At 40.9% G+C, this 15,423-nt stretch overlaps 1 protein-coding gene across 1 annotated transcript in view; it reads right to left on the bottom strand.

Annotated features, from left to right (window-relative positions):
- PHKA2 (phosphorylase kinase regulatory subunit alpha 2) overlaps nucleotides 1-15,423 on the bottom strand; it is a 44,154-nt gene that overhangs the window by 4,365 nt on the left and 24,366 nt on the right. Inside the window, exons 19-30 of the mRNA XM_071430438.1 lie at nucleotides 14,631-14,804; nucleotides 13,411-13,499; nucleotides 12,162-12,295; nucleotides 10,490-10,646; nucleotides 8,941-9,020; nucleotides 8,640-8,718; nucleotides 8,387-8,516; nucleotides 7,703-7,804; nucleotides 6,989-7,107; nucleotides 3,214-3,381; nucleotides 1,653-1,706; nucleotides 84-284 (exon numbers count right to left, since the gene is read on the bottom strand). Coding sequence (XP_071286539.1) covers nucleotides 84-284; nucleotides 1,653-1,706; nucleotides 3,214-3,381; nucleotides 6,989-7,107; nucleotides 7,703-7,804; nucleotides 8,387-8,516; nucleotides 8,640-8,718; nucleotides 8,941-9,020; nucleotides 10,490-10,646; nucleotides 12,162-12,295; nucleotides 13,411-13,499; nucleotides 14,631-14,804 — 1,487 coding nt within the window. The remainder of the gene's footprint in view (nucleotides 1-83; nucleotides 285-1,652; nucleotides 1,707-3,213; nucleotides 3,382-6,988; nucleotides 7,108-7,702; nucleotides 7,805-8,386; nucleotides 8,517-8,639; nucleotides 8,719-8,940; nucleotides 9,021-10,489; nucleotides 10,647-12,161; nucleotides 12,296-13,410; nucleotides 13,500-14,630; nucleotides 14,805-15,423) is intronic.

Raw genomic sequence — 15,423 nt, 5'->3', positions numbered from 1 at the left:
TCAAGTTCATCACACACATTAAAAAAAGAGCAGAGGATAATTTTGAAAGGAGGAGGCTTCCTCCCACTGCCCTTTGAGCTCACCAGCTCTTGCAGAAAGAGGTCATTGGCCATGTGCACGATTCTGTCCACGTGGATGATGCCCCCGATGCTGTTCACCTCGATGTCCGACAGGAACGTCAGGACCAGAATGGCCTCCACCAGCAGCTGCCTGTACTCGGGCTGGGGGACGTGGTTCAGCACTGACTCCACGTGCACTGCAAACTTGATTTCACACGGGGTCATCTGGCAAATTTGAGTGCAAATGGAAAGACAAACTGCCAAATCCAAAAGACTATCTCCTCACCTCCTGCAAGCACTGAAGCATATGCTCCTCTCTGCACATGGGGGCAGACTGACTGAAGCGAACAAAGTGTTTGTGCAGCTTTAGCACTTACAGAAAGTTTTCGTGTTGCTAGACCTGATTCTGCAAACAGTTACACAACGTCCAGAGCCTGCTCCAGCCCTGCACCCCATCACACACACATCTCACTTACACTCCGTGCTGCTGAGGCTTAGCTGGCACATTAACTCTTTGCTCCTCAGGCTGTGATTTCACACACCCTGCCTTGTATGTATCTTCCTGGCATTGCAGGTGAGTTGCAAAGCCAAACTTAGTACTGAGTTCTAAAAACAACCACCTGCTTAGAGGGGGGATTTTTAAATAACCCCTGAGCTTTGCCATGCAGGAATAGCACTATTCTGTTTGCAGAGCAGCTTAATTTGCAATGGCATAGCTCTGTGGATGTTATGTTGCCTTAGGAAGTTTGTGCTTATTTTATTCAATTGCTTTAAACAGCAAAATTAGATACTGTCCAGGTTTGACAGGCTAAAAATAAAAGGCTCTTTATCTACACAATAGGGATAAATAAAGCTCTTGTTTCTGAAAAAAAAGCCACAAACCCCACCATTTAAATTTGGCAGAAAATTTCAGCTCCTCTCTTCAGCTGTTACCACTGTTACCACAGCTCCTCAGAAAAGAAGGAAGCCAGAGACAAATCTGAGGGAAACACTCAGGAAAACAGTCTTGGGCACACAAGCAGCACTCTTGCACTGATGGATTCCTATTCACAAGGGTTTGGTTTATAGATGTGAATTCAAAATTTGCCAGAGCACCTAAAGACAGAATCCAGCTAAGGAAAAAATGCAAGGAAATATTATGGATTTAAAGAGCTAAAGCTTTGGTTAGAAACAATCATCCTTAACTGGTATTTACTTCTGAGACTGTGAAGCCAAAATACACTGCCTGCTGTTGCAGCATATAAAAAAAATAAGTGGCAAGCAACATTCCTCTTTGTTCCAGCAAGTCTGTGCTGCCTCACCTTCCCCCCAAAGGGCTGGGTCAGCCACCCTCTCTGGAGCCTCCCAGTGGGCACAGGGGGGCAGCAAGGGTGTGAAAAGGCAGGCTCAGCAAAGGGAAAACCTGTCACAAGCCTCCTCCCAGGCCTGCCTGGCAGGAATTCACATGCACAGACCCAGAGAAGCTGGCAGAGGTGCTGGGGGAAAGTCCAGATGTTTTAAAGGTAAAACCAAGGATCTTTAACAGCTGCATCTTACACTGTCAATCCAAATATTCAGACATGTGGCTAGAAAATCATGGGGATTTTACTGTACCTCTCTGGTGGTTGAAGAAGGAAGGACATACCCATCAATGGACAGACCATGGCACTGAAACATTTCAAGAGTGAACAGAAATTACAGCTCTTGCAAGTCAATCTGAGGGTTCTCTGTTCTAAGCCAATATGTAACAACTTTCAGTTAGGGAAAAAAAAAAGCAAAGCAAAAAAACCCCAAATGACACAAAAAGCCCTTTTCAAAAATATTATTTTATCCTTCCTGAAGAAGTTATTATGTAACTGGCAAAGATTAGAAGTAGCCTGACATGACACATCAGAGCATGCTGTGCTCCAGCCCAGCTAATGAAGCAGAGCACTTCAGGAGCCACTACAGCAAAGGCACACAAAGGAGGGAACAAATCAATGGGAGCATTCTGCTGGAAGGAGTTTGGAAATAAAAGATAACACAAAAGCAAGACAACAGACCACAAAAGCAAGAACCTTTTTTCATTGTCACTAGAACAACATTTAGTTATGTGTTTCAGATCCAGGACACCACACCTCAGGATGTCAACCACTGGGGGAGAGAGATAACAAGTGGTATAAAGGAAACAATGACAGAACCTTAATGGTGAGAAGGCAGGTTAAAGAGGGACACATCTGGGTATGTGAGGTATAAAATAGAAACATACCAAGAAAAGGAGACAGATTTTAAAATCAAAAAGATTTTAAGAATGAAATATTGAAGATAAGCACAATTCATTTTAACAGCCAGAAAAAAACATACAATTACTTCCAGCTATTACATTAGGTCAGAAGTGATGCTCACTCTGCTGGAAGATCCTATTAGTAAATAGCCAAGAGGTCATATATGATTTGTCTTGGCTGACATCAACACTAACAGCTTCAGTGTAAGGGATTTTTAGAAGGACAAACCAGCCTAAATTGGTGATGCACTCTTTTCCCAACTAAGCAAGCATGAACAGCTCAGTGCTGCAAGGTGCCAAATACTGGCCTGTATCCAGCAAAGCAGAAAAATAGGTGCATAATCACTTTAAAATAAGTTAAAATTTGTTATTCCTCTCTCCTTTTTCCTGGAGAGGTGCCTTTTTTTTTTTTTTTTTACATTTCTGTACCCCTGATATCCAAGGTGCTGGCAAGGACTTACTTTTCACTTAAAACCAACCAAACAAAAAAGGGTAAGAATGCCATACAGCTAAGAAGGTCCAGCAAGAGGTCTCAGTATATTCTGGAAGGGTTAGAGCAGTTTCCTGCTTCATTTCTTACAGCCTTTCTGGCCTGAAGCACAGAGCTGCATTGCAGTGCAGTGCCCTTTAGGTGCACTGACAATGTACATTAGCCCAGGGCATGCACGACAGGCAGCAGTGGAACAGAGTCATTCAGCCAAAATTCAGCATTGATGGTTTCAGAGAAAAACACACTTTCAAAGAAACACATGAGCTTGTGTTAATGGAACCCTCATGCTCAAGAGACACCCCTCTACCAGCCATTCTGGTTTCCACCTGTACACCAACTTCTACTCCTGGCAAGGTGCCACCCCTGGACCACCACCTTCCTGAGTTAGAGCTTGCTTGCTTCCTCCACAGCATCCAGCTTACCTTCTGAAGGATCTTCCACACTTTCTCATAAAAGCCAACAGGAACTCTGTTAATAGCACCATCCAGCCTCCTTCTGCGCAGCCACTGCCCTTTTCTGTCACCCCAGCTCATGTCCCCACTGGAGCCAGTTGGAGAAGAACTGGTGGGAGAGGATGGAGTACTGCCCCTCTGTAAGGACATTAAAGCTTTGGTTAGTTGCTTTCTACTATCCCAAGTGCCACTCCTGGCCAATACATTTCTGTTCTAATGCTACCTTGAAACCAGGGAAAAATACAGGCCTTGGTGTCATACAGGATGATGGGGTGGGACTGATCCTTCACCCCCATCTCTCCCCTTTGCAACAAGCTTCATTTCTCAAGTACTTCCGTCATTTCTCAACAAAACAGGCAAGCACTTCAATGTGGCATAACCCAGTCAGCTTCACTGCTTGGTTTAATGCAACATCTGACTATTTTCACAAGCCCAAGTTGCCTCCAGGGCAGTGTCACTGGTGTGCAAGGTGGGGGGATCTGCAGGTAGGTCCCATTCACTTGGACATGGGGCTCAGTGCTGTAAAAGTATCAAAGGGTTCATAAGTCCAGCAAGAAAGGCCCTCATGCAAAAGCTCCATTAAAGTAAGTAGATTAAAAATTGACTTAATGAAGCCACAAAATCATCATGCCTGCCTCTCTGTAAGTATTAGTCTTGTCTCTTTATTACCTTTGTTGCTCTATTATTTTACTCTACCAGGTCTGAACACTAAGTTAGGCAGCAGGTAATTTTCAAACTTGGGGCAATACCACCAAATTGCTGTTGTGATTTTCACACACACAGTCTGCCCATTCCTTGCATTCACAGAGACTGTACTCTTCTGTGTTCTCCTTCCTTTCTGACATCTGTTACTTTCAGCCCAGAAAGGACTTCACTGAAAGTGCCATCTTAAATCCCCTTATCTCCAAATAAGAAGCTACCTGAGCAATGTAATGGGGAAGGAGGAAAATGACTGCAAACTGCATGTTTGGAAAGTGCAGGCTCGTAGACTCTACATAGCCAAGTTCTGCAAAAAAGTCCCCATCAGCAAACAGTTCATTTCCATTGCTACTAGTGTCCATGAGGCAGACGTGGTGTTCCTTTGATGTTCCAATGTTTGCTGTTCCTTTGCCCTGTCAACTGACCATGACAGACAGAACTTCCTGTAGCTGTGTTTTTAGGGCATTTGGGAGGTGTGCCACTGACAGTAAGTCTGAAGATGCAGCCAGTGAGAGCTTAGGAAGAGCTACAGTTCTCTGCCTTGAAAGAAGATGACTTCTTGAAGAGATACCCATGCAACCCCTATCTCAGCAACTGGAAGCTATTCTGGGCTCCCCACTGTCCAGAGGCTGTCAGCATAAATCAACACTGCATTACTTTTACATGCTGAAGACACCTGTAACAATCCACTATCAAGTACCTAAATCTCCTATAGTACTTTATCTGCTACAACTGTTTAAGCTTCAGAAGAGCTAAGTGGATCTAAATGTGAGACTCAACTTCTATTAGGACATTACTAATAAGAATTGGTTCCCAATGAAGACAAGACAAAGAGGTAGGGTTTGAAAACAAGGTTTTAGGCAGGAGAAGACAGAAGAGGTGTCTAGAACCAAGACCCTTACACACAAACACACAGGGTGAAGAGCAGGTGCAGAGCTACAGGTGGTGTTTTACCGTGGAAGCAAACATGCTGCTGGACATGGAGTGCCCCTCATGAAAGAACTACAAAACAAAACCAGACACCAACGTCAGACAGGCAGGAGAACAGAACACAGACAAGGTCAGGTAACACACAGGTGCAAAGACAAGAAATACAGAACAACCTCAGGTACTCAGCACAAACCACCAGTTTAAGACGCAAGCAAAAGCTCCCTGTGGCTCGGGGCTGAGGTAAAAACTGAGCTCCCTACTTCCATGCCCCATTTGTTGCAATGCCACCAGCTTCTCTTTGCATGAGGTCATCTTGCTGGAGAAATAGCAGGCTGCCAGCTGGATGGGCAGCAGTAAACAAAAAGCTGCAAGGCAAATTTTTTGCTGAAATGTGGATGCAGCACCTCAGACTTTAAGCACTTTCCTCTAATTGCCCACCCCAAGCCATGCTTTCACATTCAGTGTTAATGGTTCTGACTGAAGAAAGAGCAGCCACAAAAGAGGGAGCTGCATTTGCTCAACACTCCAGAGATGTTAGTACAAGTACTTGAAATATTCCTTGCAACAACAAAGTGTATTCTGCACCACCCCACCCCCTGCCAAAGTGTCACTACATGAGCTGCTAGTCAATTATTCAGAGAATGCAGTGAGATGTGGCAGGAAGCAGCAGGAAGGGCAAAGTGAGGGGGTACAAAAATAAACCCAGCCGACTCCTCCTCTGTGCAAAATACCAAGTTTCCGTGGAATGTGAAAGCAACAAAGGAACTATGTTCCTAATGTCAAGAGAGGTCCAAGTATTCCAGCTCAGGCCCACCTCCGTATTTCGAACAAAATAATGCTGCCATCTAGTGCCTTGTCCCTCCTCCTTCCTGGAAAGGCCCCGATTCCAGCCAGCTCCCTTTGACTGGGAGCCCTGCTCAGACTGACCTCCAAGGCCACCTCGGGGCCAGTGCAGCACAGCTCAAACACAGCAACCAGGTCTGGGGTCTCTGCTTCCCGGCCTGACCATGCCCCATGAAGAATCATTAACTGATCATTTACTGCCACCAGCAAATGCTTCATGTTAAGACCATGTAAAAATGCCACTCCTTTCTGAAGGTTTATTCAATCTGTTTCATCAATCAAAGGAAAACATCAAATATTTCCTTAGAGGAGGCTGCTCAAAGCCCCATCCAATCTGATCTTACACATTTCCAGGGACAGGGCATCCACAACTTCATTGGGCAATCTGTTCCACTGCCTCTCTCCCTTCATTAAAAAAGTGTCCTTGCATCTGATCTAAAACCACCCCTTCCGTTTCAAACTGTTGCCCCTTATCCTGTCACTGCAGGCCTTGGCAAAAAGCATCTCTTCGTCTTTCCTTTAAGCCTCCTTTATATATTTCAAGGCTGCAATAAGGTCTCTTGGTGCCTTCTCCCCCTAGTTTGAACAACCCATGAGGAAAATAAAACCATTCTTACAAATGTATTTTATTTGACCACTACCTTCCTATTTATTTTAAGCAAAAGAAAATTATATCTGATAGAGACACAAAATAGAGAAATCAAATCACTCATAATAAAACCATTAGTCACATTCATTCAGAGTATTTTGGTTGTGTTTTTTGTGATCTCTCCATATACTCAATTGAAGTATAATTTAAACTATTGGACTTGAATATGTATGTATAAATTCTAGCAGTAATCATCCTCCATTCCTCAAGAAACAGAACCTGAAGAAAACAAAACAAGATTCCTTTTCCACATGGATCTTTTCCAAAAGGCATGTGGTCCAGTTTTGCCACTTGGGCCAAGAACAAGAACAAACACTGCATAAAAGCTTCTCTTTGTTCATCTGACTTTCCCTTAGCTAAACATGATAGAAGAGCTGTTTTTACAGTGGACGCCATGAATGCATTACAGTTTGTTCAAGTTCTTCTACATTCAGCATGTGAAACAAGAACAAAAGAGGAAGAACATTTTTGGAGGAAACATCCCTTAACTGCCTTCTATTTACTGATCAGTTTTAAAATCAAAGCAATTCTGGAAATTTCTGTTATTTAGCAGGAATAAAACCTGGCATACCACAGTTCCAGACCAGCTCTATTTTCTGATGAGCATTGACAGAAAACCCTCACCTGCTTCATCTCACTCTTCAATTTAGTAATACCACTTCTTTCTGTTTTGGTTGCTCCAGAATGCCCCATCTCATGAATAGAAATTGCAGGGCTGGATGAAGAAGAATCTACAGGTCGCACTGAAGAAGCAAATGGACATTTTTAACATTCTAGGGGTAGAAAAATAGATTCAATTCTATCTAAGAAGTAAACACAAATCATTTTAGAAATGTGCAATGCTCTTGGTGACAGCATCCTTTCACAGAAATACATCAAGAGTTCAAATCTGATTGTATCAAGTAAGAGGCCTCAATCCATTCTTGGATATCCAGAAATTGATTTTCCAAGACAGCGAGCAATTGTAAATTTAGTCAAGATTGCAACGAGTCTCTGAGGGTCTACAGAAGAGCCCAGGAGACAGCTGATGGGCCAGTCAGGAATATGTGGGCATCAAAAACATGATTCTTGAAGGCAGGTTAGATATGACTTTTTAATGGCTTTTGTTCTGGTTCCATAAAATGTCTTCATTTTAAAAGTTTGCCTTCCTATTACTGAAAACTTGATACAACCTTATTTCAGGGCAGGATAGCTTCCACCATATGTGTTTTGTTTATTTCACAGCAGACATACACGTGTACTGGTCACTCATGATTAATACATTACCTATACCTTTATTTTACATAGATCCCCACTTGTAAGGCAATCTAACTTAACATATAAAAATGAACAACTTACAGCTTCTTTCCACTCCAAACTCTTTCCCACTGAGAATATGATGTAGGAGACTTTTCATATCAAAGGGGCTTAGATTCATCAAGCTCTCTGAAGCTTCTTCACCTAGTTAAACAAAAGAAAGGAAAACAGAATGATAAATGTCACTGGGAAGACAACAAGCTATAAAGCCAGCTAAGGAAACTGTGAATGAAGTCCAATCACATTTAACTCTTTTGCTAGCCCTTCCTCTAATAAAATTAATAGGTAGGCACATTTCATAGAAAATATATTTCAGGACTAAACAACAAACACTCCACAGAAATAACATTATTTGCATTAATCTTTATTATGTCCTATCTTGTACAAAATTTCACTGAAGCTCATGATGAGAAAGCAGTTGCTCCCTTACAGAACAAGATCACTTGGAAAGGTATGACAGGCATCTCCCAACAGACAGGTGCACCTAAATTCCAGAGACAGAGTATTCCATAAGAATATCCTCTGATATTCTTTGAATAACTGGGTGCTGGTGGGAGAGAAATCTTCCATTAAATAAAAAAAAAAAGGGATTTTCAAGGTTTGTAACTGCACATATGAACTAAGAGATTAATAGAAGGAATTAATACATATCAATGAAAAGATCAACCATGAAGGGTGAAGCAAAAATGATACTGAAAGTACCCTTACAATGAAGCTGCTTCCTACCTGAGCATTTGAGACTCCGTGCCAGCTCAGTGGCCATCACCTGGATTATCAGACCAATGCGGAGCCGGAGCATCTCCACAAAAAGGCTGGGCTGGGAGCGGACGTACATGGCCAGGTACATAATTATCTCCTGTAAGCACACATCCAGAAAGGCACCTGTCAGAGTGGGTCCTCATGACTTACCCTGCCTCAGAGCAAACACTGGCACAGCACTGGGCACAGTCCAAGAAGCCTTTTGGCACAGGCTGCATACCTGTGTCAGGACTGCAATGCTGATGTCTTGGCCACTGGCTTCATAAATGAGATCCGTGAGCTCCTCAGGGGGCAGAGGGCTGCAAAAGTCAAACCACAGGTAGCAGTGACTTAGCACAACCAGCTGTTAAATTCTTCACTGGCATCAAATCACCCAGAACAAAGGTGCCTACAATTCTACCTGGGTGGCTGCAAATCCCTTTGAGGGCAAGGAGTAAGGTTTAAAAGAAGATTATAGCAGCAGAAAGGTATCAGCAGGACGATGAAGGGCAGCCTGAGCCCAAGGCAGAGCTCCAACTTACGTGGTAATGATTTTCTCACGCGGTTCTGGTGGCAGGCCCACTGTAAGTTGCTTGTGGTGTGACAGAAGGTCTGTGCATGCCTGTCATAAGGGGACAAAAAGCAAGAGACCTTTCTCTGTGTCATGTGGAAGTGATATGGCTTTTAATTCACCAAATCAAATTAATTCAATTTCTTTATCAATATTTAAATGCATTTCTATTAATTACCAGACACGCAAATCCAGCAGAATGCTGTTAAATAGTTGCCAAAGATCTCTTGAGGTCAACAGGGTTATGAGAGTTTGAAAGTAGCCTGTTTCCCTGCTCAGTGAAATCAGCAGCATAATGATAAGATTAGGAACTCTAGTGGGGCTGGCAGATCAATAAAGGATTTCATCCTTTATCATATGATAAAGTTTTGTTCTTTATTTAAGAAAATACAATTTTTAATCAATGAAAAGTTTGGCAGCAATAATTAAAAAAATCCTGTGAACTAACATATCTCCTAAAACAAACACCCAGCATACTGCATCACATTCCTGATATATTCTGAAATAGGTACTTTCCCCAGTACCACAGTGTTTACTCTTTCATATTGACCTCCTTTAAAAGTGGATGTTCAGTTTACCTGTTTTAGTATTCTAAATCAAAAAACATCACAGAGCAGTGTTCCTCTGATTTTGAAGAGTCTATTTTCACTCCCTTAACATGGAAGAAAACAGATAATCTCTATTCCTCCTCCCCAATTCTTTGTCCTTTTCAAGTTAACAGACATGGCTTTTTGTGAGCGTGTCTGTACTGCTCGTCCATTGTGTCTTGAGAAGGCAAAAAGTTCTGTGCTTAATGAAATACCATGCACAGTGATTATCATGAACTGCTCCCCACACACAGGACTGTCACTAAAACAAGGCATCCTAGATGTAACACAGACCCTTGAAAATGGCCAGGAGTTCCAGAAAAAGCTCCTCAGAAATATGCAAGGGATTACTAGAAAATTAAACAAGTGCTTTTAGAATACTTGAGAGGAAACCTTTTTGTAATGATCAAAATCATGTCTGTACTCTTAATAGTGGATTTTTCTTGTTACCACTTAATAGTCAGGGGTATTTAAATGGTTCCAAACATCCACTCACAAGGCAGACTGTTGACCCAAGGGGATGGAAATGGGGAGAACATGTTTTTGTGTCATCACTAGCACCCTTACACAGTAGTGTTTCGAAAGTGTTCATACCATCACAACAGCAATAGACAATTACCAGTGACAACTACAGCATTCAAAGCACACAATTAAGCTTCTCCAATTAACAGAGATGAATTGAAGCCTTCACAACTATTTACAGTGTGACATTCTTAGTCCATGCCAACATTAGCACAGTTTGCAGTACAGATGAAAGATAAAGATGTAGTAAGACTCTAGATCAAAAAAACAACCAATATTTAATTTAAAATGCTGCACTATGTATGCTGCAAAGTAAAACCAGAAGGACAAGCACAAACCCCAACAGCAAACTGGTAGTTTAGTCTCTGTTCCCAGGCAGGAAGCTGAACCAGGATTATTTGTATTTCATACCTCAGCCAGGACTTCAACTCTCTTTTTGAGTATGCCAGAAATGTAGCGGATTAAGCCCCATTCCTGATTGAGGCCTGCCTTTCTGTAGAGCTCATTGAGGAGGCAGTGAACAGTGACACCATACTGTCCATCCAGCTCTGTGTCCCAGTCAGCACCTCTGCCACAAAACAAACAGGAGGTAATTGTCATCAGGCACAACGCTGAACTTTACCACACGGCTGGATTTCGACTGCTTTGCTCATGTTGGTGACAGAATTAAATACCAAATGGGACACCTGTGCCTTCACCACAGACTGACTCCATGTGGACAAAATCCTCTTGATACCAGGAACTTTCACACTGACTTGAGCACTCACTCAGCTGTGAGCCAGCACCTTGAAAAGGAGCTACCTGAAGGATTTCCTTCTAGACTTTAAACTGAGCATTCACACGGACAGTTTGCTGCAGGAACACTCCAGGTAGTGCTTTGTCAGAGCAGAATTCAACAATATCTGCAGTGCTGCTGAAGACTACACCCATTTTCCAGATCCTTCAGGGGGATTTTTTAGCCATCCCTCTTTCTTAGCTATTAACCAAACTTCTGTGTTGCTTATGCCATTACTGAAAAAAGCAAAGGAGATTTCTCTTCTTCTCCTTTGAAATTCACTTTTGAAGTTTGCTTTTGAAATTCACTGCATTATGGCTTTTCTTTGGTAATGTTCTGAACTGTTACAGAATGACTTTTCAACTCCTGCTGACAGAGTCCACCAGAGGTCCATCTCCCTGCTCAACAGTCTCCTTGATGAAATTACTGGTGTTACATGCAGTTAAGCAACTAAACATATTTTTTATAGGATTTCCTTTACTCTTTAAGAGAGGATGCTAAACATTTTGCTTGGGAAATCAAGAAGATCAAAGATGTCCACACAGGAGACAGACTAAAATAAACAAAAATGCAGTCTTTGTAGCAGTAGGGAAGACCATCTGTGATTAACACATACTTGTCTTTGCACCAAAAGTTAACTACCTGACAGGTTCCAGCAGTATTCTTCTGCACAGGAAAAAAAAACCAACTCAATAAATATACTTCAGAAGATTATTCTGTTGCTTCTACTTGCACTTTGTTCCCATCAAACACATTAAACAGCAGGTGTTTACTAACTCCAGCAGATGGGTTCAGATTGCTTCCAAGAATGTCTTAAAAGTACCAAATTTTAGCCAGTTGTATACTTAAATATGAAAAGGGATTTCAGATGAAAAAGGGAAAAATTGTGAGCACTCATTAAAATTGCATTTTGCCTTTAGTTAGAAAATGACAAGATGAATTTTCCCTCCACTTTCATTCTTGTGTATGAAAATCACACCAAATCTTTGTGAACTTCAAATGGAGTGCCACAAATATAGCAGAGTGTGTTCTCATACATGGAAAGCATTTGTGCATCTAATCTGTGAGCCCTGGAGACTTTATGTACTTGTAACTGTGAGCCAATCAACTCTAGAATTTGCACAAGTCTTCTTTTGTATCCAAATAATTTCTGTAATCAAACTAACTGAAAATATGCTTGTTAAAGCACAAAATATTTCCACTGTCCCCTCAAAACACAACCTGAACAGTGGAGACCTTTTGCACGAAAATAATCAGATAGCTGTGACCAAACTTAAAGATGCTGAAGTTCACACTCAGGCAACTTACTTGAGTATATGCAAGATGTACAAGATATCTGCTTGATCATGGAGTGTTGGACATTCCTTCAGCTGATCAACAAGCTTCCTGCAATCCAAATCACCATGAGCATCTTTAGGTAAGTGCAAAACATTTTCATGGTCCTGATAACAAAGATGGATGAAAAATCACAAGACATGACCTTGAAAAAAGTAGCAGATCTGTAACTTCCTGTAACATTCAATTAAAATGTCATTAAAAAAATCACAACAGTCTTGCAACAAAGCTCTGCACTTGAAATACAGACACATCACTTAGTTCTTGCCAGGGTACTGCAGGCACAGAAAGGAGACTAACCCCAAGAAACACAACCCCCAGAATGGAACCTTATATCTATTTTTCTTTTTTGATAAAACAAAGAAATCTGGATACTGCATATTTTTATCTGCATACTTTTCCTGTCATCTTATGTTACTTGTAAAGAGAAAAGTAGAAAGATAGTATTCTTTTTCTGTAGAAATAATTTAGAGCTTTTTGAGTTCCATCTCTAACCTGTATATAAGTGGTTCTTTATGAATGCAAATATTGCCATTATAAATTTTAAAAGGTTATGAAAGTAAAATGATAATTAATCAGATGATGGATGTAATCTTATGGTGAATTCTTGGATGAAAAGAAGTTTTGTTTTAACAAGCTGTTCAGCAGTTTATATAATCCTAAAATACCATTTCCACAAACAGAGCCTTGTGCAGAGCAGAATCCCTCAGGAGGGTGGATACCTCTTTTAGCCATTCTCAGCATCTGGCCACATATACCAAGACAAAACAAGTGTCCAGCACAACCCCATCTTTATGCCCTGAGGTGGGATTTGGCTGGTGCCCTAAGGACATTCACATATTCCCTCTTGCCCAGATGTTACTATAAGCAGCATTTCTTGGAAAACATCTCTAAAGCCTGTGAACATCCTGTCCTTCCCCTTGTGTTCAGCTAGAACTAAAGACAATGACTTAACTTTTGGCTTTTAAAAATAAAGCAATCATTATGTTCTTTTCTGTTTTGCACATTCAATTAAAAACTTTCCACTTGATAGTGTCTATTTGACTAAAAAACCTTCATCCAGCCAAAAAAATAATTTCCAAAACAAGGGAGTGCCTTGGACAGAATGGCTTGTCTCTGAAGAAAAATGAGACCTGGCATAGGGTTTGGAAGGAAAATACAAGGAAAGGCTACAGCATTGCATCCTAAACCCACAAACAGCATAAAAATTCCCACACTTTACCTTTGTCCCAAAGAAATGAGGATTATCAACAAGATTCAGAGACTTTCGGTGTGTGTTCAGAACTTTAGTGGGAAGAGACATAGACACAGCTGGAAAGCAAAGAAAAAAATGACTGTTTCAGTTACATGAAAATCAAAACCACCTACGTAAGGCAGCTTGACTACGTAAAAACAACAAAAATACCTCCAAGAGTCAAAATACAGAGGCAGTACTTCTGAGATGCTGTGCATGGAACTGAGACAAGCTCATGTTCTGAACTTTGTCTCCTTGCAGGTTTGCTCTGAGAGCTTCTGATTTCAGCATGTCAAAGGCTCAGGAGCTACATACTCAACTGATACCTCTTATTTGGCCTGTGACTCCAAAATCCTGCAGCAAAATGACCTGACCCTGCCAAGTGTTTTAAACATTTCGACAGGAAATGAGTGGAGAAAATGGCCTAAGACTTCTTAATTAAAATTGTAATGCTAAATGCAGGATAATGCTCTGTTACCTTCATATGCTGAATTCAATGGAGGATCAGATGATGTGGCACATGAAAGATGACAGAAAAACCTAACAGAAAAGCTTGGAAATTATTAATTTACACTGAAGTTAAGGGAAGTCTTCCATTGACCAGGGCATTGAATACTACATATCTGCATATAAAACAATGCATTGTCAGAATCTATTTACAAATTCAGCCAAAGTCTTGTTTTGGTGTATATCCTCCAATCAGGCTATCAGTAATGTAGAATAGTTAGAAAGACTGTGCTCCCTCTCTACTCCATTTGTTCTTACAAATTTAGAAAGTACATGTGAATATTTATGTTTTTCTTATATTGAAACATTTCATTTCACAGCAACCTTATTAAAATTAAAAAGTACATTTTGTCTGCCTTTATAAGCAAAGACAAAACAATTAATTAACTGATTTGGGTCCTAAAATTCTATCCAACTAAGAAGCTGTAGCAGTTTTTATAACATTAATTTTGATTAAATGTTACATTTCATTGCAGGATTTCTGTGTATACACCTTGGCACGGGATACTGGGGGAACATGACAGCAACAACTTTAGTCATTCTTACTTGTTAAGGAATTTCTTATTTCTTTTCTATAAGGAAAGAACTAGTGGCACAAGTATGTCAAAAGGTATAATTTTTAAATACTTGAACTTACCCCTTGTAGCAGCCAAACCAGGTTTTTAAACTATTATCACTAAATAAACAATAGGGAGAAATACCTGGAACTTCCAAGCCCTTTGTCTTGGCCATTATTGACAGTATCTCTTCTGTGGAATGATTTGCACTGAACACAGGAGGTTCAGTTGTTGTCTTTGAAGTTGGAGGCAGGTATGACTTCAGGGCTGTGCTCTGCAGGACATCATTTATATACTGATCCAGCTCATCCTGGCTATCTAGTGTAACATTCATAAAAAAATAAAGGTTTCTTAAAGGTAAAAAAATCACTATTTACCATCATCACTTTCTTATTCAAACACACCACTATATTATTTCTTATTTATAAGGGCACTCAAATATGCAAAAATAGTGTAAGGAAGAGATTTTTTAAGCAAAAAAATTGGAAACAAAAGAAAAAAACATTTTTGACACTGAAAACACATTTAGAAGCTAGTTTTGCCTGTGAAAGGAATTAAAAGGGGTTTTTATTTTGCTGGTAGATCAGAGAACACAGCTGGACTTGATGACTGTAAAAGTCTCTTCCAACTTGCATGATTCTAAGATTCTATAATCTCTTCCACACAAGCTCTTGTACATGACTCTTCACAGTCCTTTTCCCTCTAACCTCTTCCACACCTCCCCACCTGCTGACTCTCCAGACTCAGCTTTGCTGCAGCAGGTGCCAGTCAATGACACACTACAAATGCAGGAAGAACACACATAAACTCATTCTCCTGTCCTCAGGTGGATGCACAAGAAAACCAAATGACTGTCAGCTGTGCACAGAGCAGACTCTGCACTGTAGACAAAGCCAGGCTCTGCTGATAGAACTTGACAGAGAAAAAAATACCAAGT

This window comes from Agelaius tricolor, unplaced genomic scaffold (genome assembly GCF_023055355.1).
Source record: "Agelaius tricolor isolate 1412-34295 unplaced genomic scaffold, bAgeTri1.0.p SCAF_7, whole genome shotgun sequence".
In the NCBI taxonomy this organism is placed as follows: Eukaryota; Metazoa; Chordata; class Aves; order Passeriformes; family Icteridae; genus Agelaius; species Agelaius tricolor.
This window is presented reverse-complemented; position numbering and strand designations above follow the sequence as displayed.